General features: G+C 37.0%; 1 protein-coding gene across 1 annotated transcript in view; it reads left to right on the top strand.

Moving 5' to 3' along the window:
• MARCHF1 (membrane associated ring-CH-type finger 1) overlaps positions 1-25,779 on the top strand; it is an 861,096-nt gene that overhangs the window by 751,278 nt on the left and 84,039 nt on the right. Inside the window, exon 5 of the mRNA XM_003257921.4 lies at positions 21,321-21,400. Coding sequence (XP_003257969.1) covers positions 21,321-21,400 — 80 coding nt within the window. The remainder of the gene's footprint in view (positions 1-21,320; positions 21,401-25,779) is intronic.

Genomic DNA, 25,779 nt, shown 5'->3' with positions numbered 1-25,779 from the left:
CACTTGTGTGGACCTCAAAAGTTTCTTCTGATAGCTCTTAGCCCTGACTATGTGTATATCTTTAACCAACTTCCTTATCATTGTTTGCCACCTCACATTTTTGATAGAATCTTCACTATGCATAAGAAGTTGTCTGACTTTAACTCCACACTTAACTAGTCACATGGATATGGCTTCATGGAAGCATATTACTGGGCATATAAAACTCTGAACTCATCTAACTCCTTATTGACAATCCTGTTGAGAGACACAGTATTTATAGAGTATTATCTGATGTCCAGCTTTTTCTGCTGTACTCTAAAATTGATTCCTGAATTAAGCTAGATAGCAACGAGAACTCTAGATCCCACAGTTTGTTCTCCTGTAGAGCTGCTTTTTAATGTGTAATCATCTAACCTAGTAAATCCAGGTCTTCTTGCTTCCAATTTAAGTCCTATCTCAACCCAAAATCTCATTTTAAAAATGCAATTCCTACTCTGCAAGCACTGGCAAACTCTTTCATGAAGGTTTTCTTGGAGTGATCTGTGAGATGAGGGCATGGATGAAGATGAAGTTGGAATCCAGCCAAAGAATATGCCATAAGAATTCCTAAAGATACACTTTTCTTATCTCCATCCCCTAACTCTTCACCAACAAAATAGCTGTTCATCTTTGTTTCATCCACAAAACTCTTAAAACTGATCATAGCTACCAGTCTCACTCTGTCCTTATTCCTCCTCCTTATTAGATCTTACTTTCTTTTCAAACTTTTCATTTGTAGAGAAATCTATTCCACTTCTCTTTCTTCCCTTAGCATACTCTGGCTGGAAATCCAAATAGTATGACAAAGACCTGGTAGACAAGCAGGGAAGATTTTTAGAAAGAGGAGGTGGGGAAGGGAGCTAAGCATAATTTATAATGAACAGAACAAAAACATTCCAACACACGTGTTCATTACTATTTTCTGAAGGCATAACATCAAAGTAAAAATTTTTCTGTTACACTGAATTTTATTTTGACATTATGCCATCAAAATATAATAAAGAGCGTGTTGGAAACTCGTTGCTTTACTCATTATAAAAATCATGTTGAACATTAATGTTTATCACTGTTTCTCTCAAAGAATCACCCAAAGATGAAACTTCTCTCTGGTCTCAGTACCAGCAATGTGCTTCTTCTAATTATCCAGCTTGTTTTTACATTACAGACAGTGCAACTCACATAATTATTTGTATCAGGGACTATAAAAATTAGAACCTAATATGGATTGTGGTTTCAGCTATGTACTCAAAGAAATAAATCTCATCTTTCCTGCTCTGATTTTCTGTGTCCCATTTGTGGTTAAATACGCATAAAGTAAAATTTACCATCTTAACCACTTACAGTTAAGTAGTAAGTACATTCACATTGTTGTGCAATCAAATTCCAGAACTCTTTTCCTCTTGTAAAACTGAAACTCTATACCCATTAAACAATAACTCCCTATCCCCCACTGCCCTCCAGTCTCTGGGAACTATTATTTTCTCTCTAGATAAATTCGGTTACTCTAGGTACCTTATATAAGTAAAATCATAGACTTATATGTGACTTTTTGTGAATGGCTTATTTTGTTTAGCATAATGTCTTGAAGTTTCAACAATGTTGTTGCATGCAACAAGATTTCTATTCTAAGACTAATATTCTATTGTGTGTGTATAGATGATATAGATATACATATACATATATATACCTCATTTTGTTTATCCATTCATCCATCTATGGACCATGGGTTGCTTTCACCTTTTGGCTATTGTGAATGACATTGCAATGAATGTGAATGTACAAATATCTGTTAGAGATCCTGCTTTTAATCCTTTTGGATAGATACCCAGGAGTGGAATTACTCAGAAGGGGAATTATTTTCCTTTCTTGTGTTGCTATATAGAAATATCTGAGGCTGGGTAATTTAAAAAGAAAGTAATTTGATTGACTCTTGGCTCTCCAGATTGTAGAGGAAGCACAGCACCAGCATGTGCTCAGCTTCTGGCGAGGGCCTCAGGAAACTTTCAATCATAGCAGTAGGCAAAGCAGGCGTTAGTACCCACATGGTGAGAGCTGGAGCAAGAGAGAGGGAGGGGAGGTGCCATATACTTTTAAACAACTGGATCTCACATGAACTCACTCATCACCAAGATGATGGGACTAAGCCATTCATGAGGAATCCTCCCCATGATCCATACACCTTTCACCAGCCCCACCTCCAACACTGGGATTACATTTCAACATGAGATTTGGAGCGGACAAATATTCAAACCATATCACAGAGTAATTCCACCTATATTTTCCAGAGTAACTGCACCATGCATTCCCACCAACAGTACACAAGGGTTCCAATTTCTCCATATCCTCACCAAGACGTTATTTTCTGTTTTCTTGACAGTAGCCATCTTAATGGGTGTGAGATATCTCATTGTGGTTTTGATTTGCATTTCCCTAATTATTAGTGATGTTCAACATCTTTTCATGTGTTTTTTGGCCATTTGTGTATCTTCTTTCGAGAAATGTCTACACAATCCTTTGGCCATTTGCAATAATTAACATGATTTGTAAATATTATCTCTGTATGTAGGTTGACTTTTCATCCTGTTGTGTCCTTTGATGTGCAGTTTTTAAAAATTTTGATGTAGGCTGATTTATCTCTTTACCTTGGCTGCCCATGCTTTTGGTACCGTATGTAAGAAATCATTGCCAAATCCAATGTCATACAGTTTTTCCCTATGTTTTTCTTCTAGGAGTTTCTTAGATATATTGTTAATTAAACTTTATCTTGTATTGTTTGTATCTGTGTATTGTTTATATTTATGTAAGTTGTATATTCCCTGAAACTTAGGCAAAATGCAGAAGAGGTATGCAGATAGGTTTTCTAAATTATCTGACTATTTTTTGAAACTGTTTCTGAAATACTCAAACCAATAGACAATCTTGCCACATTATACGGATGTCTTGGCCTGGCGCCGTGGCTCATACCTATAATGCCAGCACTTTGGGAGGCCGAGGGTGAAAGATCACCTGAAGTCAGGAATTCAAGACCAGCCTGGCCAACACGGTGAAACCCATCTCTACTAAAAATAAAGACATTAGCTGAGTGTGGCGGCAGGCACCTGTAATCCCAGCTACTCAGGAGGCTGAGGCAGGAGAATCACTTGAACCTGTGAGGCAGAGGTTGCAGTGAGCCGAGATCACACCACTGCACTCCAGTCTGGAAGATAGAGAGAGACTCCATCTCAAAAAAAAAAAAAAATGTCCTGCAACTTATTTTCTGTTACATATTTAAATCTTCATAAATATATTTTATTCTAGTTTAAGATATACCTAATATGCTTCATGTATCAGAAAGTCCAGCTTTGAAAAACAACTTAGCAAAGTAGCTAAGTTAAATAATTTGATATTCTATGAAACTGGGAATCACTCCCGTAGTGCATAATGTTTCAAAACCACAGACACTTACATTCCTCTCCACAACATACAACATGTATGGACAAAAATATCATTTCTCTTTTTTCTCCCTTTCCTTCTCTCTTTTCTATTCTTTCATCTTCCTTCTTTCTTTTCCTTTTTTCTTGTATTTCTTCTGGCATTCTCTCAGCTTTTTTCTTTCCAACTTTTTCTGCACTACCAACTTTGTTCTTTTTTGTATTCATCTTTCTCTTCATTTCTCTCTTCTTTCCCTTTTTCTTTTGTTCTTCTAATTTTAACATTTCCTTTATCATACTCTACAACAGACATTAATAATATCTCACCTTGAACATAGAAATATGTTTGCTTCTATAGCTTCCAGTCTGTTTTTTTTTCACCACAATCGATTTTGCACACTATAACCAAATTAAACTTTATTCTTATCAAATTTATTTAGGAGAAATTTAAAGTATTTTAAGTAGAATGGATAGGACAATAGACCATTTCTCTTTAAATTGTTCAAGCCAATGAGTTTTGATTAAAATTCTGCTGCAATCAAGACACAGAACATTTCTATCAACTCCCCAAAAATTCTCTGGAACCCTGTGGAATCTATCCATCTCTCTTTCCACCTCTGCCCTCAGCAACTGCTAATCTGCTTCATGTCACTCTAGATTGTTCGAATTTCATAAATAGAATGATGCTGTGTATAGTCTTGTAACTAGCTTCTTTCACTCAGCATAATTACTTTGAGATTCTTCTATGTTTTTGCATATCTCAATAGTTTTTTCTTTTTATTGCTGAGTAGTATTTTATTGTGTGAATATAACACATTTTGTTTTATCAATTTACCTGTTGAAGATCTTGGTTATTTACAGTGTGGGCCTATTGTAAATAAACTGCCATCTATAAACATTCATGTATGAATCATGGTGTGGGTAGACATATGATATAATTTTTCTTAGGTAAGTATATAAGAGAATGATTAGGTTATATGGTAGGTGTGTTTAACTTTATATGAAACTGCGAAATTATTTCCCCCAACAATGTACAAAACTTTCAGTTGCTCTGCTTCCTTGCCAGTACTTGATATTGCCATGTTTTTAATTGTAGCTCTTCTAATGGTTATATACTTGTATGTCATTGTGGCTTTAATTTGCATTTCACTGATGATTAATGACTTGAGATACTTTTTATATACTCATTAGAAATCCATTTTTTAATTATATTTTAAGTTCTGGGATACATGTGCAGAACATGCAGACTTGTTACATAGCTATACACATGCCATGGTGGTTTCCTGCACTCGTCAATCAGTCACCTACATTAGGTATTTCACCTAATGTTATCCCTTGCCTAGCCCCCTTGGATTCTGGATATTAGCCCTTTGTCAGATGGATAGATTGCAAAACTTTTCTCCCATTCTGTAAGTTGCCTGTTCACTCTGATGATAGTTTCTTTTGCTGTGCAGAGGCTCTTTTAGTTTAATTAGATCCCATTTGTCAATTTTCACTGTTGTTACCATTGCTTTTGCTGTTTCAGTCATGAAGTCTTTGCCCACACCTATGTCCTGAATGGTTTTGCCTCGGTTTTCTTCTAGGGTTTTTATGGTTTTAGATCTTACATTTAAGTCTTTAATCCATCTTGAGTTAATTTTTGTATAAGGTGTAAAAAAGGGATCCAGTTTCAGCTTTCGGCATATGGCTACCCAGTTTTCCCAACACCATTTATTACATAGGGAATCCTTTCCCCATTGCTTGTTTTTGTCAGGTTTGTCAAAGATCAGATGGTTGTAGATGTGTGGCATTATTTCTGAGACCTCTGTTCTATTCCATTGGTCTACATATCTGTTTTAGTACCAGTACCATGCTGTTTCGGTTACTGTAGCCTTGTAGTATAGTTTGAAGTCAGGCAGCGTGATGCCTCCAGCTTTTTTCTTTCGCTTAGGATTGTCTTAGGATTGTCTATATGGGATCTTTTTTGGTTCCATATGAAATTTAAAGTAGTTTTTTTCTAATTCTGTGAAGAAAGTTTGATGGGGATAGCATTGAATCTATAAATTACTTTGGGCAGTATGGCCATTTTCACAATATTGATTCTTCCTACCCATGAACATGGAATGTTTTTCCATTTGTTTGTGTCCTCTCTGATTTCCTTGAGCAGTGGTTTGTAGTTATCCTTGAAGAGGTCCTTCACATCCCTTGTAAGTTGTATTCCTAGGTATTTTATTCTCTTCATAGCAATTGTGAATGGGAGTTCACTCATGATTTGGCTGTTTGTCTGTTATTGATGTATAGGAATGCTTGTGATTTTTGCACATTGATTTTGTATCCTAAGACTTTGATGAAGTTGCTTATCCACTTAAGGAGATTTTGGGCTGAGACAATAAGGTTTTCTAAATATAAAATCATATCATCTCCAAACAGAGACAATTTGACTTCCTCTCTTCCTGTTTGAATACCCTTTATTTCTTCCTCTTGCCTGATGGCGGTGGCCAGAGCTTCTAATACTATGTTGAATAGGAGTGGTGAGAAAGGGCATCCTTGTCTTGTGCTGGTTTTCAAAGAGAATGCTTCCAGCTTTTGCCCATTCAGTATGATATTGGCTGTGGGTTTGTCATAAATAGCTCTTATTATTTTGAGATACATTCCATCAATGCCTAGTTTATTGAGAGTTTTTAGCATGTTGAATTTTACAGAAGGCCTTTTCTGCATCTATTGAGATAATCATGTGGTTTTTGTCGTTGGTTCTGTTTATGTGATGGATTACATATATTTTTAAATGGCTACTCAAATCTTTAGAGCATTTTTATTAGGTTGTCTGTTTACTGAATTACAAGTGTGTAAGAGTTATTTCTATATTTTGGGTACAATGTTTTTATTTAATGTGCACTTTACATTTTCTCCTTCATAGTATCTTTCAAAGAACAATTTTTTAAATTTTTATATTGTCTAATTTATCAACAGTTTATTTTATCATTTGTGCTATTTGTGTCTCATCTAGAAAATCTTTTCTACTCCAAGATCACAAAGATTTTCCTGTGTTTTCTTCTAGGAGTTTTTTAGTTTTAGCTTTTGTGTTTAGTTCTATGAATCATTTCAAGTAAATTTTTAACATCTGGTAAGGTAAGGGTTGAGATTCATTTTCTTGCATGTGGCTACATGTTTATTCTAGCACCATCTTAAAAAAAAAAAGATGTTCCTTTCCTCATTGAGTTGTCTTGCATCTTTGTAGTAAATTAATTGACCATAATTGTGTGGATCTATTTCTAGACACTCTATATTCTCCCACTGCTGAGTTAGATGTATTTTATGGTTTTAGTGCTATTATAAATTAAATTTTTAGGGTTTTTTTTTCCTATAGACTACTCTTTTTAAAAAACACTTGTCATCATCTTTATCTCCAAGTCAGAACCCTTCACTGATTACATATCAAATAAGGTTGAACGATACTTAACCTGACATCGAAGGCCCAGCATTTTCTAAAATCTTTCTTTACCAATTTGTCACCCACATCCTTTATTTCTGATAAAATTACTTACTCACTGCTCCAAATGTATACTCTAAACTAATATAAGGTAGAAAGAGGGTCAAGTGTGGGGTGCAAGAATAGGGTATATATGAGAATTAATAAGCAGTAAAGGGCTATGCTATAGAAGAAAGATTTAGACATTAAGCAGATTCTGTGTGGCTTTGGAGATCAAACTAGGAGTAGTGCAAGAAACCACAAAGAAACCGACTTCAATAAAATACTAGAATGATAAAATACTGACTTCAATAAAATACTAGGAGCACTCTAAAAATGCAAGAGATGTTCTCAGATGGTAGTGAATTTCCTGTCATTGGCCTCAAGCAGAGGCCAAATGACCACTATTGGAAATATTATAAATGAGATAATAGTATAATTATAAATGGGATAATCGTATCAGATGAGGGTTAGACCAGGTCATCTTTATAAACTTCCATCTAGTCCTGAGATTGCATAAGTACATTCTAAAAATTTATCTTTTTTAGACATTACATATATTTTTCACAACCAAAAAGACTCTTTCAGATCATTTTTGGCCTATTTCTGTTCCTTAGAACTAGGTTTGGTTTGATTTGGTTTGGTTTGAGATGGAGTCACATTCTGTCGCCAAGATGAAGTGCAGTGGCATGATCTCAGTCGCTGCAACCTCCACCTCCCAGGTTCAAGCAATTCCCCTGCCTCAGCCTCCCGAGTAGCTGAGACTACAGGTGCACACCACCATGCCAGGCTAATTTTTTGTATTTTAGTAGAGATGGGGTTTCACCATGTTGGCCAGGATGGTCTGGATCTCCTGACCTCATGATCCACCTGCCTCGGCCTCCCAAAATGCTGGGATTACAGGCATGAACCACAGTGCCCGGTTCCCTAGAACTAGTTTTAATATTTCATTTAATACCTAATTCTCAAACCTGTTACTCATGAACTATCACAGATATTAATGGGGCTTTAAAAAAAGAAGCTTCTGCAGCAGTATTTCCCATCTGAAGTTCTAAAATCATTCTTCACAGAGTATAATTAATGTATTACTAAATAAGAGAAACCATTTGTAAATGATTATGCATGATTATTCTTTGTCACACTCATAAATTATATATTGGGTTCTCCTAGTGGATTGGATCTAAACTGGTCAGGGCACCAGGAAGCAACCACTTTAGAATCTTTTGAAACCATAATTAATTTTCAAAATGCCAAGGCCAATTGGCAATAGTTAACATTGCCCCTAGAGCACAGTCATGGCCTAGATGCCACTAAGACAAGTTGCCTTGTGTTGTCTATAAATGGATTCTCAGAAAACCTAATTTGAAATTACTGCCTTTAATTATACTGCTGATATAAATAACTTTGATAAAATTAGTGCAGCTGGCCTCCTGTTTGTTTTTCCCATTTGAATGCACTGTACAATGTAATCATCTGAAATAAACATCCATTACAAAGAATGCTTCATTTCAAAGAACATATTATTCTGCTCATCCAGCCAATTGTTATTTTTCCCTTCCCAGCCCCATTTCAATCTTACACCTATTAAAGGGATGAATAAATTACCAAGCTCTCATAATGTACCAACTAGCAAATTAAAACAATACATTGCTGCTGAATAGGGCCATGTATTTAAAAGACATTAATTCATTTTATCCTCAATTACAGTGTTTTCTTTTTAAACAGACCCTTCCAGCTTCAAAATTGTTAAAGGACATACTCTTCTCCACATAATAAAATTACAGTATTTCCTAAATAGAAATTCATATTTTACAAAGAAAGCAGAAGATACAACTTTCGTTTGATATGGTTTTTTGACTCTGAAGTCCAAAGAAAGAGCCTCATGACATATAGAACTTTGGACTGAGTTCATTTATTTTGTTACAGTGTAGAATTTCCACTTCCACAGAGGAGAGCGGAGCCCTTTCTTTTTTGTTCACTATGATGCGATTGTCATCTCTATCTCTACTGCAATCAGCATAGGATTTACCCAGGTCAGTTCAACTTGGTTCAACTATTACCAAGTTCAGTTCAACTCAATTCTACTATTACCACACTCCATTCAACCACACAACTCTTTATTAGCTACCTGCTACACACAAGACACTAGGAAGATTTCCAAAATGAGTATGACTGTGGCCTTTTTTCTCAAAGTGGTAGTGAAGCACAAAAGAAGATTAACTATAAAAATTGTGGCAATTTGGAAATGGTTAGACAGTAATACAGGTGATAAAATAAATGCTAGAGCAAGATTAACACCATATTAGAAGTTGAAAAGGGCCCATGGAGTTAAAGAAAAATGGGTGTACATAAAGCTAGGAACCATCACTGGACCTTGAGGGAAATTCCAAGAGTATGCTGTTACTGTTTTCTCTATAGAGTAAAGGCATAAAAATAAAAGAATGGGTATGTTTGGGAATAGAAAATGAGCTAGGTTTTGCTGGAATCCTAGAATTAAAAAGAATTACTGAAGTTAATACCAGAAAAGTAGATGGGATCCAGAATATAGGGCTCTAAAATCCCAAACTGGTCTTTAGTATTTAATTTGTTAGATAACGAGAAACCACTGAAGCCTTTTGATAAAGGAAAGGAAATGACTGGGGTTGTAACTTCAGAGGATAAATCTCAAAGCTCTGAGATCTTGAGTACAGATAAAAAAAGGAGAAAAGTTGAAGGCAATGAGAACTGTGAGAATAATATTTTCCTATTTCTCAACAATTAACTGCATTGAATTGAAATAAAGGCCAGGTTCTGGAACTTGATCTGTTTGCAGTGAGACTGAGGTTGGACACTAGACCTACAACTAGGACACTCAGGTAATGGGGAATATATAAAGCTACAAGAGTACAGGAGATAGTCCAGGCCATTAGGTGTGATGGCAACAGTCAACCAATTTATATTCCAAATGTGCAGCTTATGCTGAGGACCTCATTTCTCCCTAATCCTCTAGTGGTCTGAGGATAAGTCTGAGTTTATGTGCTCACAGAAGCAGAACCTGGGACAAGAACTTTTACAAGTAGTTTATTTGGGACGTGTTTTCTAGGCAGCAGGAGTGAGAGAGAAAAGGCAGTGAGACAGTAAAGGAGGAGAAGTCAATAAAAGGTATAGTACAGCAGTCACTGATGTGACAACAGGGCTTGACTGAGCAGAATCTTCTAAGAAATGTAAAGAAGGTCTCCAAGAATTAACCACTTGAAGGAATGGGTGTTGGCGCATTTATCCTCCAACGCCTGATCTTTCTTGGTTGAGGTTTGCCTGGGAATAACACCTCTGCTCTTGGGGCTACACTTGTGCACAGGGTTTCATGGAGCATTCTTGGTTGATAGTTGGCTCAGCTGAACTTGCCATTCTCTTTCACAGATGTTTCCAAGGCAGTTAACCAAAGCCTTGGAACAGTTAACAACTGCATAGCCTTACAATTACCACTGGCCCTTCCTATACATATTCTTGGAATACTGCATGCTTCCCTACCCACTTGTACCTCATCCAACCCAGTAATTGTGATGTTACAGTTCACGAGGTATTATCACCATCCCATTCACCAACAGCAAAGGTATGCCTGGTATGCCTGACCATGAGTGATCTAGCTCCTGAATTCTGTCTTGTGGATCTGCTTTCTGGCACTATTTCTAGTATCAACTGCCTCTCTTTCTAGTTCGGGTTCTCCTCAAAGCAGTGCTTGTGACAAGGATGTTGGTGCAGGTAGGGGATTTAGGAAGTCACCCCGGGATTATAAATGAATGGGTAGGGAAAATGAGACAAGGATGGGGAAAAAAGTTAATTTAAGGGTGCATTTTGAAGACAGTAATGAAATTAGTAAGGAGTTTAGTAATTAGTTACTTCCATTGTAACTAATGAAGTTAGTTGATTCCAAAGGGACGCCTGAGAAATATCTAAAGTATCTCTTAGAATTTTCCACCTGAAAGTCAATGAGATGGATCTCTTATCCACAAGCTCTCAGACCCCATTATTGAAAGTTGTCCCTAGAGGTGTTAATGCCCTCCCATTTAGGCTTGTGCAAGACACGTGGATTCTCATAGAATCAGGAATAAAAAGTAGAAGGTAAGTGGCACTCATACAATGTAGGACATTGTCACCATAACATTAGTTGGCACTTATAAAGAACTGTTCACCAGCGCTACAGCTGATATGAGAAGTGGACTGAGAAGACGTGACCCAGTGTACCAGAGACCACTGCCTGAATCTGTTTCTGTAGCTGCCAGAATGCCTACATTTTACTAGGAAGCCTGAGTACTATAATGGATCCTCGCCTCCTTTGCATGGTGGTCCCTAGTCATTACCCAGGGAGATGGTCCTTGCTCTCAGAACTAGCTTTATCATCTCCTGATCCTAGTGCTTCGGTCTGCACTGCCGACAAAACTTCTCTTGGCTCTTGTCTATATTACTAGGAATGCATGGCAATTTCTGTTGAAAAATGGGAGGTGACATGGGCTGGTACTTCAAACCAGATTTCCTGCCTTGACCTCCCTGATGACAGTCATTATTCCAACTCTCTTTCCAACTGTATGTTTCAACAGGAAATGTATTCTGGCTGAGCTTGTCCTCTGCACACCAGTGTAGCGCCACTTACTGGCTTTCTAGGGCCTAGAATCTAGACAGGCCAGATTCTGCATTATTAGTTGCATCTTCGCTATTTGACCTGCTGAAAGGGCCTGGTCTTGCTCTAAGCCACTCCCCAAATGTTGTGAATTGTCAAAGGAAGACTTGGCTTTCCCTTTCTGAGAAGATGTTCAGTTCCTTCTAAATTCTGGTGTGCCGAAAGGAGCATTAGGCGACTTGCCATGCCACCCTCTTCCACGTTTAGCTGTCTGGCCTGAGTCTTCCTTTAAAATTATAAACTCGGCATCGAGATAACTTTCTCCTGCAACTAAATATTTTAATCAGCCCACAGTGCAGATGTTTGCTACGTAGAGTTACTTAGGAAGCTTACATGACCCAGAGTGGGTAGTGTGGTAAATTTTGCACAACATAAGGAAGGAAAGCATGTGATTTTCTCAAAGTGATCTCAGTCTTTTCTTATTGAGCTCCTATTACTGTAGATGTGGGAAATGAAATGTTTGTTTTTTTTTTTTTCAAAAGATCTGTTTCTACCAGTTTAGAAGCTAATCACATTCAGTTTTTTTAAGGTTTCTTCCCATTCCCCTTCCATTTCCTGATATACTGGAGCAGGGACTTCTGTTTAGAGTTCTGCCCTCCAGGTTTTTCCCAGACCTGTTGCTACGGTGCTCCTGGCTGGTGAATCTGGGGGCCAGCTCTCTTGTCACAGTCAAGCCAGGCCCTGGCCTTCCAACCCATTTCATCTGTCACTGACAATGCCAAGTGTCTCTGCTGGGTAGTGTTTTCTGTGGCTGTTATAAAGTCACATTAACTTTAACTCTGGTGACCCCTGGTTACTTCCCCAGGTAAGCAATCTCAGCTGCCTTTTACACAACCCAGAAAGGCAGAAGAAGATGTCTAGATTTTCTAACCCCACATCAGGCTGGGAGTTGGGGGGAACTATCTCAGGTCCATCTGCCTCAGTCACTCCTACGCTAAAACACCGGTGCCACATTAGGCACTGCCCATGCTGGCTGAGAAGCTGGCCCGAAAGGCACATAGTCCTCCCGGGAAGGGAAGAACAAGAGTCATGCTCTTGGTTTTCCCCCAGAAATATCCTGGTGAGTCTTCCTCATACTCTTCTCTATCCCCACACCCTCTGCCCAAACCACATTCAACCCAGGGTAGATAAATGGAGAGTAAAGGCAGTGGAATTCCACTCTTTGTTTTTCTCCTCCTGTCCTGCTCTTCAGCAGCGAGTGGTAGTAAGCAGAGACCCAGTCTTCCTGTATGCTGCAAATTTTTCTTCAGTCGTACCTTCTGTCTCCTTTCTCTGTAGATTGTAGTAAAATTATGCCGAGAACTCCAAGATCTCTTTTTTTTTTTTTTTTTTTTTTGAGACGGAGTCTCGCTCTGTCACCCAGGCTGGAGTGCAGTGGCACAATCTGGGCTCACTGCAAGCTCCGCCTCCCGGGTTCACGCCATTCTCCTGCCTCAGCCTCTCCGAGTAGCTGGGACTACAGGCGCCCGCCACCACGCCCGGCTAATTTTTTGTATTTTTTAGTAGAGACGGGGTTTCACCGTGGTCTCGATCTCCTGACCTCGTGATCCGCCCGCCTCGGCCTCCCAAAGTGCTGGGATTACAAGCGTGAGCCACCGCGCCCGGCCTCAAGATCTCTTATAGATATATAAAGCAAAAATTGGGAATTTAGAAAACACAGTTTTCTTTGTTTAAAAAAAAATCAAGCTTTCACAAATATTCTCTCACTGAAATCTCAGAAGAAAATCTAATACAAAATTCTAAGTAGGACAGGATCTCCTTTAACCTAAACCAGTGGTTCCTAACTCTGGATGGGCATTACAGTCACTGGAGCAGCTTTTAAGGATACTAACATCCAGGTGCTGTGCCGCAGGTCCATTCCTCAGAGATTCTAGAATCAACCTGGGCAAAGGTATTTTTTAAAAACTTCCCAGCAATTCTGATTTTTAGACAGGATTGAGGGTTACTGGTCTAAGACTGCTATGTGTCTTCCTTCTGAACAGGAGAATACCACCGAGTTCACGTGTGGGGAGAAGAAATGACTTACTGAGAATTATAAAAAGAATAATAGTATTTCAAGATTAGCGTCCTATTACGACTCTTAGACACTCGACAAAACAGTTATCGGATCAATGATTTCATGTTGTTATCCTCATAATCCTTTTATGTGGATGTTATTATTGACTACATTTAATTGAAAGGGGAAGTGGAGCTCAAAGACCAAATAAGCAAAGAGTTTATCACTTAAATAGTGGAGAACAAAACACAAAGCTTGATTCTTGATGTTAGTAGTTGTCATTTATGACATCATCAACATGACCAAAGAATTACTTTTCTCATTATTAAATCAGAGATTTTAAACATTACAAAATATATAACCTGAGAAATAAAGGTTTCCAATGATCCCACCTCACAGGCATAATCACTGCTAATGGCTACATGTGTACCTTTCCAGATTTTTTTCTGTGCATACACAAACAGATATCAATAAAGCACTATTTACCCTAACAAGATGACACTGTATACAATTTTGAAACTTTTTCTCCTAAAAATATATTCTATAAATGTCTCTCTCTCTCTCTCTCTTTCTCTCTCTCACTCTGTGTGTGTGTGTGTGTGGTGTACCTCATTCTTTTTATGGCTTATGTATTTCATTGCAAATAATTAACACTTGAGTTGTTTCCAACTTCTTGCTATTACAGATAATGCTGTAATGAACAATCTCGTAAATATATGTTTGGACAATTATAAAAATGTTTCAGCAAAATTCCCATGAGTAGAATTTCCAACTTTAATGGTATACTTTTTTTATTTTAATAGAGTTTATCAGATTTCTCTCCAAATAAGTTGTACCAATTTACAGTTACTTCAACAATATATAGCAATGTATGGCTTCCCCACCTCAGCTACACTGGGTATTATCAATCTCTTTAAAATGTGCTGATCTGATAAGTTAACGTGGATACCATTGTTAATTGAATTTACATTTATCTGCTTATTGAGATTGATCATCTTTTTACACAGGGCTTTTGGCCATGTATAATTCCCTTTCTGTGAACCACCTACCTGTTTTGCTCATTTTTCTGTAAAATTGTTCGACTTTTCCTTCCTGATCTGTGAAAGATCTCCAAATACTAGAAAAATTAGCTATTTGGCTATCATATATGTAATAAAATATGGCATTATTTATGAATTCTGGTTTTGTCCAGGATGGTTTTGGTATATGGGTGTATGTGTTTCCTTTTTATAAATTAGAAGTTTTTTTTAAATCATCATATTTATCTGTTTTCGTATATTACATTTTGTTTTACATCATAAGAAAAGGATTTTTTCCACCTATTATAAACATTAATTAAACATAAATTATGTTTTTCTCATACTTTGATGGGCTGGGTTTTTTTTGCTATATTTAAATCTTGCATTTGCCTTAACTTCACTGTAACCAGTAGACTCAGGTTTACATTCTTCCAAATGACTAGTCATTTTTTCAACACCATTTTTTTAATAACCTACCTTTTCCCACTAACTAGAAATGCAACTTTGTCTGTACTGAGAAACAGAAAAATACGTATAGACAGATAGATTCCTAGCCTCTCAGTTCTATTCTAATGATGTGTCTTTCCCTGTGCCACGTGAATATTCTGTTAATTTCTAGAATCATACTACATTTAGATGTCTGGTAAAAGTATCCTCATTTCTGGATCCTACTGAGTTTTATTAAATAATTTTCCTGAATCTTTTCCCCTGTGTCACTTTTTCAGTTGATCTTTCAAATTACTTTTAGCATATTTTAAAATAAAACAACCTGTTGGGCTTCGATTGCTCAAACTATCCCTTTTCTCTATCCTCGCTGCATCCTGGGTATATGGAATCCTAACTCTGCTCTTTGCTTTCAGACAGCCCTGAACCTTCTAATTCTCAGCTGCCAAAGTGAGCTTTCTAGTTCCCAGATTTAATCAGTTCTATTTGCTGCTGAATACTTGCAATAACTTTTCATTCTTTTCAGGATGCAATCCAACACGTCAATGTAACATTCAAAACCTCCATCTACTTTTTCATCTTGACTATGTACCACTTCTCACCTCACTCAACGTCTTTCTCCCAGTCATTACAAAACTTTCTGTAGATCCCATACCAAGACGTCTTCTCTCTACTCTGTGTTTTGACACATCCTTCCTTGCCTGGACTGCCATCCCCTACTTGACTCACACTCACCTTGTGTTGGACAGGTGTCTCCTTCTCTGGGAAGCTGACATTAAACCCCTGTTCTACTCTATGTTAGATGTGCTTTCTTCATCAGAACCCCACTATTGGGCATTATCAGGATATACTAGACTGTATTAAAATTGCCAGTTCATTTAAATCTCTCCACTAAACAAGAAGCCCCTTTGGGCTGCCATCTGTGTCTTTATTTCCAGAGTATATCATGCTATCTATCATGTAATAAACCTTTAATTTTTGTTTGCTGAGCAAATGAATCGAAAGTGAAACAAGCTAGGATTCATTTTATTTTAACTGGGTTCCACAACAAGAGGCAGCTGGTTGACTAAATCCCAGTCTTAATTTTGATGCTATTTTAGCAGAGTGCAGATAGTTTGGCCAGGAAGTGATCCCATAAAGGACAGCAATGCATGTGAAAAGTAAGACAGAGAAAAGGGAAATGTTAAGAAACTACTGAGATAGGGGAAACTAGGCCTGCATCCAGCTTAAGACATTTGAGAAACTCTGGAAGTTACCTCAGAACTTCCCAGAACCGCCCTTCTGAAGAGTGAAGAGGCTAGAACATCCATCCACTGACTCTAGTCCAAGAGTTGTCCCCAGGCGTATTAACTTATGCCACACTTCTAGGTTGTGCCTGTGTGCAGCCAAGCAAAAGCACGTGGAACTATGAAAGACCTGGGACAGAGAAGCAGATAGGCACAGACACTGACATGAGAAGCAGTCAGCATTCAGGTGAACTCAGAAGAGGGCCGAGGATTCAGGCACAGCATCTGCTATGGTAGCCCACCAGCAAACAGAACATGTACAAACGAATATTTGATATGACCGATTTGAATATTCTTCAGCAACAAGGAATGTTTTCTATTCCCTTCAAAATACTTAAGGGCTATAGACATAAATGCTATCTGATTCAGTGTGATGGTGGACAGAAAAACTCTCCGAAGGAAAGCTGTGTGTTTTAAATATTCTGTGTTACTATTCAGTGATCCATCATTTTCCCATTGTAAAACATACATTTGTTCAGACCTGTGGAATTATGACATTTGTTTTATTATGATCATGTCTATTTTGACATCTTTGTCTGTATAGCTTCATAGCCATAGGTATCCATTATGATGCTCATCATCATGTGGTTCCCATACATAATAACATCATCAGTGATTTGAGGACACTTCGGCTGCATCAATTTTTTTCAAAGAGGGCAAGTAGCAGACTTCACAGGTGACCTTTACTCAGTGCCTGCTATATAGAGAGTTCTTTATTAGACTCTATGGCCATACATAGAATAAAGAATGTATAATTTAACAACATTATATACTGCTTAGAGAACAGATATTCTTACGTTTTTAAAAAAATAGCTATTTATCTGTTCAAAAGATGCAGATATCAAGTTAATCTTAAAAAAAACTTGGAGTTTTTAAAAAATTCTTATTTTTAGTAAATGTGTCATAATTCCCATTATTAGGGATACAGAGTGATATTTCAATATATGTGTACAATTTGTAGTGATCAAATCAGGGTAATTATCAATCCATCACCTCAAACATTTATTATTTTTCTGTGGGGAACATCCAACATCTCTTCTAGCTTTTTGAAAATATACAGTAAACTATTGTTAACTATATTCTCTTTATGGTGTTATAAACCACTAAAACGTCTTGCTCTTACCGGGCTGTAATTTTGTATCTGTTAACTAACTTTTCCCTATTCTTGCCCTCCACCATTGCCAGTCTCCAGTAACCACAATTCTAATTTCTACTCCCATGAGCCCAATTTTTAAACTCCCACATATGAATGAGAAATGCAATACTTACCTCTGTGCTTATTTTACTTAACCTGCTGTCTCCCAGGCTCATCTATGTTGCTGCAAATGCCAGGATTTTGTTTGTTTTTATGAGTAAATAAAATTGTATTATGCATATATATCACATTTTCTGTATCCATTCATCTGCTGATGAACATTTAGATTGAGTCTATATATATTGTGAATAACGCTATAATAATCATGGGGGTTCACATATCTCTTTGATGAACTGGTTTCCTTTTATTTGAATAAATACCCAGTATAGTGGGATTGCTGGATCATATGGTAGTAATATTTTTAGATTTTTGAGAAATTTCCCTACTGTTTTCCATAATGTCTGTACTAAATTACATTCCAACAATAGTGTATAAGAGTTTCAATTTCCTTTCATCCTCACACATTCTGGTGAATTTTATTTTGTTACTTTTGTGTGTGTGTGTGTTTTAAGAGACAGGGGTCTCACTATGTTGCCCAGGCTAGCTTCAAACACCTGGGCTCAAGGAAGCCTCCACCACATCCTCCCAAGTAGCTCGGACTACAGGCATGCACCGCCATGCCCATTTGCTATATTTTTGATAATAGACATACTAAGGAGAGTGAGATAATATCTCACTGTGGCTTTGATTTGCAGTTCTCTAATTATAGTGATATTGAGCACTTTTTCATATATGTATTGGCCATTTATATGTCTTATTTTGAGAAATGTCTATTCAAATCATTTTCCCATTTTACAGTCAGATTATTATTATTATTGCTGTTAAGCTGTTTGGGTTCCTTGTGTATTCTGTATATTAGTTCCTCATTGGATGTATGGTTTGCAAATATTTTCTCCCATTCTACAGACTGTCTTTTCACTACGTTGATTGTTTTCTTTGTTGTGCAAAGGAAACAATCCTTTGCACAAGCAAGGAGAAAGCTTTGCTTTTTAGTTTGATGTAGTCTCATTTGTCTATTTTGTTTTTTGTTGTCTGTGCTTTTGAAGTCTTACCCACAAAAACTTTTCTAAAAGATCAATGTCCTGAAGCAATTTCTCCATGTTTTTCCTAATAGTCTTTTAGTTTTGGGTCTATATTTAAGTCTTTAATTCATTTTGAGTTGATTTTTATATATAGTGAAAGATAGAAGTCTAGTTTCATTCTTCTTCATATGGATATACAGTTTACTAAGCATCATTTACTGAAGAAGATGTCCTTTTTCCAGTGTAAGTTCTTGGCACCTTTGTTGAAAATCAGTTGGTTATAAATACATGGATAATTTCTGAATTCCCTGTTGTGTTCCATGGGTCTATGTGTCTGTTTTTATACCAATGCCATGCTCTTTTGATTACTATGAATTTGTAGTACATTTTGAAGCCAAGTAGTGTGATGCTTCTAGCTTAGTTCTTTTTGCTTAACATTGCTTTGGTTATTTGGGCTCTTTTGTGGTTCTATGTGAATTTTGGGATTGTTTTTTCTATTTCTTCAAGTAATTTCCTTGATATTTTGGTAGGGTTTGCACTGAAACTGTAGACTGCTTTGGATAGTACGGTCATTTCAACAATATTAATTCTTCCATTCCATGAGCACAGAATCTTTTCATTTTTTTTAATTCCTCTTCAATTTCTTTCATTACTGTTTTATAGTTTTCATTGTAGAGAGCTTTCACCTTCTTAGTTAAATTTATTCCTAAGTGGGGTTTTTTTGGTCACCATTATAAATGGGATTTCTCTTTTGATTTCTTTCTCATCTACTTTGTTTCACTGGGGTTTGGAAACACTATTGATTTTTGTATGTTGATGTGTATCCTGCAAATTTACTGAATCTGTTTATCAGTTCCAAGAGTTTTTTGGTGGTGTCTTTAGGTCTCTTAACAAATGGTTTCCTCTACCTTGAATATTTTTAATCTTTTTTAATAATTCGTATTTGCCTTTTAAGATTAGCTGGATCGTTACCTCCTTATTAATTTCCTATAACTAGTGTCATAGGGATCCCCCCACCTCCTGGGACCTAACCTGCTGCAACATGGCACCATTTTGAGAGCAGAGCCACTACCAGAATACATCACGTCCCGGGATCCAGTAGTCTCTGCATCTGCATTTCCCTGGGGCTTTGTCATCTTATAGTTCTAGAGGTCAGAAGCCAAATAGAGATCCCACTGGGCTAAAATCAACATATTAGTAGGGCTGAATTCCTTCTGGAAACTCTAGAACTCATTTTCTAGCCTTTTTAAGCTTCCCCATGCCACCTTCCTCAGGGTTTCCCTTTTTTCACCTTGAAAGCCATCAGTGTAGTATCTTCCCTCCTTTCTTATCTCTATTCATATTCTTCATCTTCTCTCTCTGACTAACTCTACTGCCTCCCTCTCATAAGGATCCTAATGGTTACATTGGGTTTACCAGTGTGATTTGCATAAATCTCCTGAACTCAAGATAGTTAACTTAATCACATCTGCAAAGTCCCTTTTACCATAAAAGGTAAAATATTCACTATCCAAAGATTAGGATGTTGAGATATTTGGGGGGACCATTATTTAGCCTACTATACCTTCTCTTCAAATATGACCTGATCTCTTGAGTTAGAATTTGTTCCTCTTTCTCTGGATTTCAGAATCGTGATTATGTATTTCCAATATGAGAATTTTTAGAATGACTTCGAAATTTGGGGTAATCTTTCTACCTTTACTGTTATTTTCTTGGTGACAAAATTGTGCATTTCATCTATGCAGTCAAACAGGCCTGAATCTGGACCCAGATCTCCACTGATAGTGGAACCAGATACCTGGTCCAGATCTCAGCTTTACCACCTATCAGTGAGAAGCAGCCCCAATTTTTCAGTTTCCTCAACTGTAACATGTATGTAATTATAGTATTTACTACAAAGATTTATTGTATTAATGAATATATGGAAATGGCTTATAACAGTGATAAGCACATACTGTTCACTCAAAACTGTTAGTTATTATTACTTTCCACTTGTGAGATTATTGTAAATTAAAAGAATTAAAGAGACAGTAAATAAAGCTACAGCACAATGCCTGGAACATAGAAAATTATCCCTACCTTCTAGTTTTTTATTTATCATCATAACCTGTATTAAACACAACAGGTTAAAGTCAAATAGAGTGAAGAAAATACTGTTTCAAAGGTAGGACTTTAGTGAAATGCACTCAACTTTATGCTAATAATCTGATGTTTCAGGCTTTCTTATTCTCAGACTTAGTATGGTTATAGGGTTAAAAGATATGAAAGGCCAATAGTGTTGCAAGGGATATATTTTATTAGTTTCATTAATGAAATTTTAATAGCAATAAATTCAGGCTTTTAAATATTACAAAGTATTTTCAAATATCTCATGGGGCCTTGATGTTAGCTTCAGGAAGTATCTAGCAACCTAATGGCTATTTGATTAGACTTCTCAGACTATTATTATCCTTGTCACATAATAGTGCTTTAGTCCTTATATCATAGGATCTTCAAGTATTATTCATTTGTTTCCAAAGCAAATTGAGCTATTCCACTCAAATGATTACAGTAAATAGAATAGAAACTTGTGGAATCATCTTCCTCTCTCGTAAATGAAGTAACAGCAAAACAGCGCAGCATCTCAGCTGTTCCAGGTTCCTCAAATAAGTTTTACTTTTGCAAAACGAACCTCTAACTTCCTATATTCTCTGTTCTGCATTATAAGCAACATGACCAGCAGCCACGTTTGTTGTAATTTTTTAAATATGTGGAAAAAAAGCAAGATATCAACCATGTATTACCTTAACCAAGATGCCAAATTATCTAACTTGTTTCTCCAGGCAAGCAGCCCAACAACAGGGACAGCTCCCAGGAGCCAGTCAAGGTTGTCTGTCTGTCCATCCACTCAGGACATCTGCAGGTAAGTGCTGAACAAATTATCTTAATCTATATTCTTTGGATCAATATTCGTATTCTTGTTTTTTGTTCTGAGAATGTGTGTCTCTTGCTTCTGCTTTACATGGTCCATAGAAAATTTATACTGGCTATTTTTTTTTCATTTAGTTCATTTTCTTCAATTGATCTTTATTTATCTACCTCTGGTCCATGCTGTCATTTTCATCATTCTCTCTCTCTGTTTTTCCATGGCTTTCCTCTCCATTCCCATTTCCCATCCTTTGCCTGCTGCTCTGTCTAGATCTGCCATCTTGCATGACATGTCAGAAGAGTCATTTGAGTATTGCACCCCTGTCATGGTGCTGAGCCCTGCTAGGAAGGAGTCTGGTAAGAAATCAGTAAAACAAAGACCTAGGAGGAGGAGAAAAGCCTCTGAGAGATATGAGCATGCTGCAGAAGAACAAATAAGAGGGAGAAAAAATGACTTTCACCTTCAAATCTCAAGCCCCAGATGGAGGGAACTTTACACAGATTCTTCAGATTCGTCTTCCACAGATGAGAGTCATTGGATTCAGGCAAAAAGAAGAGCCCAGGTTAAATTCAGACTGTCAAGAAGAAGGAGGAGAAATAATAATAAGCTGTGTGAAAACTTAGCTGGGTCTTCTGCTCCTAACGGAATTGAGCTCGTTGATCTGGGATCCAAAGGTAAAGAGCAACAAGAGCTGACTGAATGTGAGAGTTGCTCTTTAAATCTCCACAGAGGAAAACGTACAAGGTACCAAGAATGCAGCACTTCTCTGACTCAAGGATCCTCTGAAATTAAGAGATCCTCAAGGAATCATGAGAAGAACAAAGGTAGATATCACCACAGAGATCCTCAGCTCTTGCAAAGTCTTAGGAAAAATGAAATAATAAAGAAGAAATTTTCAGAAACAGATTCCAGCACTGAAATACTAGGAGTTCCAGAAGGCAGCAAGGACATGAATGATGCAGGGCTCCAGGTGAATAACCCTGTTCAGAAGTCTCCTGCCACCTATGACGATGGGTGTGATAATTTAGAAGTATGCAGGTCAGTCACTGTAGAGAAAGGCTTGATGTCATCCAAATATAGTTCTTTTTGCAGTGAGTTAGGTGCGTGTTTGACATCTACCCTCAAAACTTAACATTTATTTACACTGTTCTTTTTCTGATTGGATATAAAAGGAGAAAAGGTGGGTATGAAAAGAATAATGCAGATGTAAACATGGGTTTGAAAGCTGTTACCAAGTACAATTAGATATCCCCTTCCTTTTAACTGAATAATGATTTATCCTAGCTGAGTCTTGCACTCATTCTAGTTATGACAGTAATAGTGGGGGAATTAAGAGTGAGACTGTGTGAAATGTTAGACTTTTCAATGCAAATTTGGTGAACTGCTGGCATCCTGACAGAAAGATATTCAAGGCTTGAGTTCTTTAAGGTCAGATTTTTGTATCAGAAAATAATCTTCTCTGCAGTTGGCTTTAATTTGTTCTCCAATTGTTTGACTCAGCAGGGTAATTGAAGACTCAAAGGACACAGAAACAGGTCAGGGACATATCAGTGGGGTTGCAAGAGCCTGTAGGGAAGGGGACCACATTAAGTTTACTGATAAACATATACCGAAAGGTTTCAACATGTGGATATTTTTTAGCTATGAGACAGCTTTCTTGCTCTTTTTAACCCAACAGCATACATTTTCAAAATAACCTTATGTAAAAAGAATTATAGGAATATCCATGCTAGTGTGCATAAATGAGACAATTTCAAACAAAAAAATATATTTTTACATTTTCATATTATACCTAATCATTTAAGCTGTTTAGATTCTGTATGAGAGCAAATGAAGATTTTCACTGCACAATACTTGTTATGTTTTGCTTTGCTTTTATAAAAGCAGAAGTTACTTCATAAAATATGTATGCATGTTCATGTGAATTACGTGACCCAGAGAAGGCTGCTCATGTCCATTCAGGGCAGGAGTGAGAAGAATTAAACTCTACATATGAATAATATAAGAATGGTTTGTTTCTCTGAAAGTTTTATAGGATAGTCATTCATAAAATCCTCATTCATTTATGTATTCAAGCATCTATTATGCATTGAGCTTTATTCTAGATGTTGAAAATATTATAGTGAATAAGATTTGTATAGTCTCTAACATCTTACAGCTTATAATTTAATATGGAACAGAGACCCAAAACAAATTCATTTACAGTTGATATATAATTATAATTATGGTAAGAACTATGAAAGCACATAGCAAGGAAGCTTAACCTATTGTGGGAGATGAGACAAAAACTCTCTAAGTAAGTGACAAGCAGGCTAAGGCTCAAAGGATGACAGGAATTGATCAGGAAAGAAGCAGGGAATACCATCCAGGCAGAGGCTGCCACTAGCAGGAAGCAAGAGGAGAGAAGGAGCTTGGCAATTCAGGGAACATAAAGCTTGCCATTGCAGCTAGGTTGTGGTGAATAGGGGGATGGGTGGTAGAGAGAAGGATGGAGAAGTGGAGAGGGCTCGACTGTACAGGGCCATGTGAAACATGCTAAAGGACTTAAAAGGGATTTACAAAGAAACTCACTGTGTAATTTACCTATAAATGTAAATTTCTTATAATATTTTAATTATGATTTATATGTATATTTGCTGAAAAAGTTAGGGGATGGACTAAACCACTCTTTCTAGTCTGAATGTAGAATTTCCCACTTGCAACCATCTGTTGTCATTCCCTAAATCTAGCTTCCAACATATTCTAGTGAAAGACGGTCAAAGAAGCTAGTTGAAGGCTTAACGGTAATTGGAGAGAAAAATAATGCTTGCAATTAAAGTCGTAGTGACTGGTTCTCCTAACTTAAAAACACTACTCTGGAGAAACATTTTCAAAGACAGGATATTTAACTTAGACTTCTATTAATGAAAGTGAGATAGATGAGCCTATAGGTATTATTTCCTGCTAGAGATTACCATCAAAATATACCAACTAAGCAAATGCTACAGGCAGCATATTACACTAGATGCTGAGGATAAAAAGTAGCAAAAGACCTGATTCTTCCCTTAAGTGGCTTATGATCTAAGTGGCAGAGATTGAACACATACTCGAAAAAAAAAAAAGCATGTAAGATAGTACAGGATGAATGTAAGAAGAGGAATACTGCAAGATTTGAAGAAAGATTTGCTGAGATCTGGGAGGATCTAGAAAACCCCTAAAGAAGAAGAGGGACTGGGGCTGAGAAAAATAGAATTTATGTTAGAACTCAAGGTGGGGGAAATGCCATTAGCACAACAGGGATGGGATACTTGCATTTATGAATTTTACATGAACTTATATGACTAGGTTGGAAAGTTTGCATACATTGATAAAAAATAATTCTTTAAAATAAGACATTTTGAAGAAAACTTACATATTCAGAGTTATTTATTCTGTAAATCCATGTTTTCAAACTCCCTCAATGGATCTCTTGAGTTCCAAAGAGGCTGCCTCTAAAGCTGAGGTAGGTCAGGGGGATTGTGCTTCCCTCAGCCCATCTTCAGCCAGAATACCTTCATGATTATGTCTCTTACATAGTGGGGTTCTACATAATATTCCTTTAAGAATAAAAAAGGTTCCAGGGCAAAAAAAAAAATATATATATATATACACACACACAGAAAGACCTTTTCTAAATAAAATTGGCTTAATGAAGCCACATATACAGTGTAGTCCCCAGTGTCTCTGATAAAGGAACCTAGATTTAGGAGATGGAAGCATCCTGTGTGTTGAGTAGAGTACTAGGACAATAATGGATAAGGAAAGGGAAGAACAAATGGCAAATTAGCATTCCACCAAGTGAATGAGGACAATCTCCGAGTTTGGATTTGGTGAGAGCCTAAGATAGAGGAGTCAAGAATGACTCCAAATCTTGCAACTTGGGACAACAGTAAATGTTGATGTTAATGAACAGAGGCAGAAGACAGAGGCAAGTTGATTTAGGAAAGACATAGTGAGTTCAATTACAGACAAGCTATTTGTGGTTACAATGACATTCCAGGGTCAGCTGTCCAGCAGACAATATGAGACATGTTATTGAACTGCAGCAGAGCAGTCACAGTTGGGCGTGTATAATTTTTCAATAATTAGTGAACTATACACAGCCTGACACTAAACAATGGCATGTGTGCATTTTTTAACACAATGTATTAGCACAAGGTACTAAAGATATTAAACATTGAAAATCTATTCAAGGTCAGGAAGGACATAGAGATTTCAGAATTATTCTCAAGGAGGTAGCAGTGATGCCTGGAAAGTGAATTAAATCACTACAAAAGATCTTGTGTAGAAGAAAAGATATATATGATCTCTAGAAATGGATACAGCCTGAGCACCAGGGTCTTCTATGTAGGCAA

Source organism: Nomascus leucogenys, chromosome 7b, assembly GCF_006542625.1.
Source record: "Nomascus leucogenys isolate Asia chromosome 7b, Asia_NLE_v1, whole genome shotgun sequence".
Lineage (NCBI taxonomy): Eukaryota > Metazoa > Chordata > Mammalia > Primates > Hylobatidae > Nomascus > Nomascus leucogenys.
This window is presented reverse-complemented; position numbering and strand designations above follow the sequence as displayed.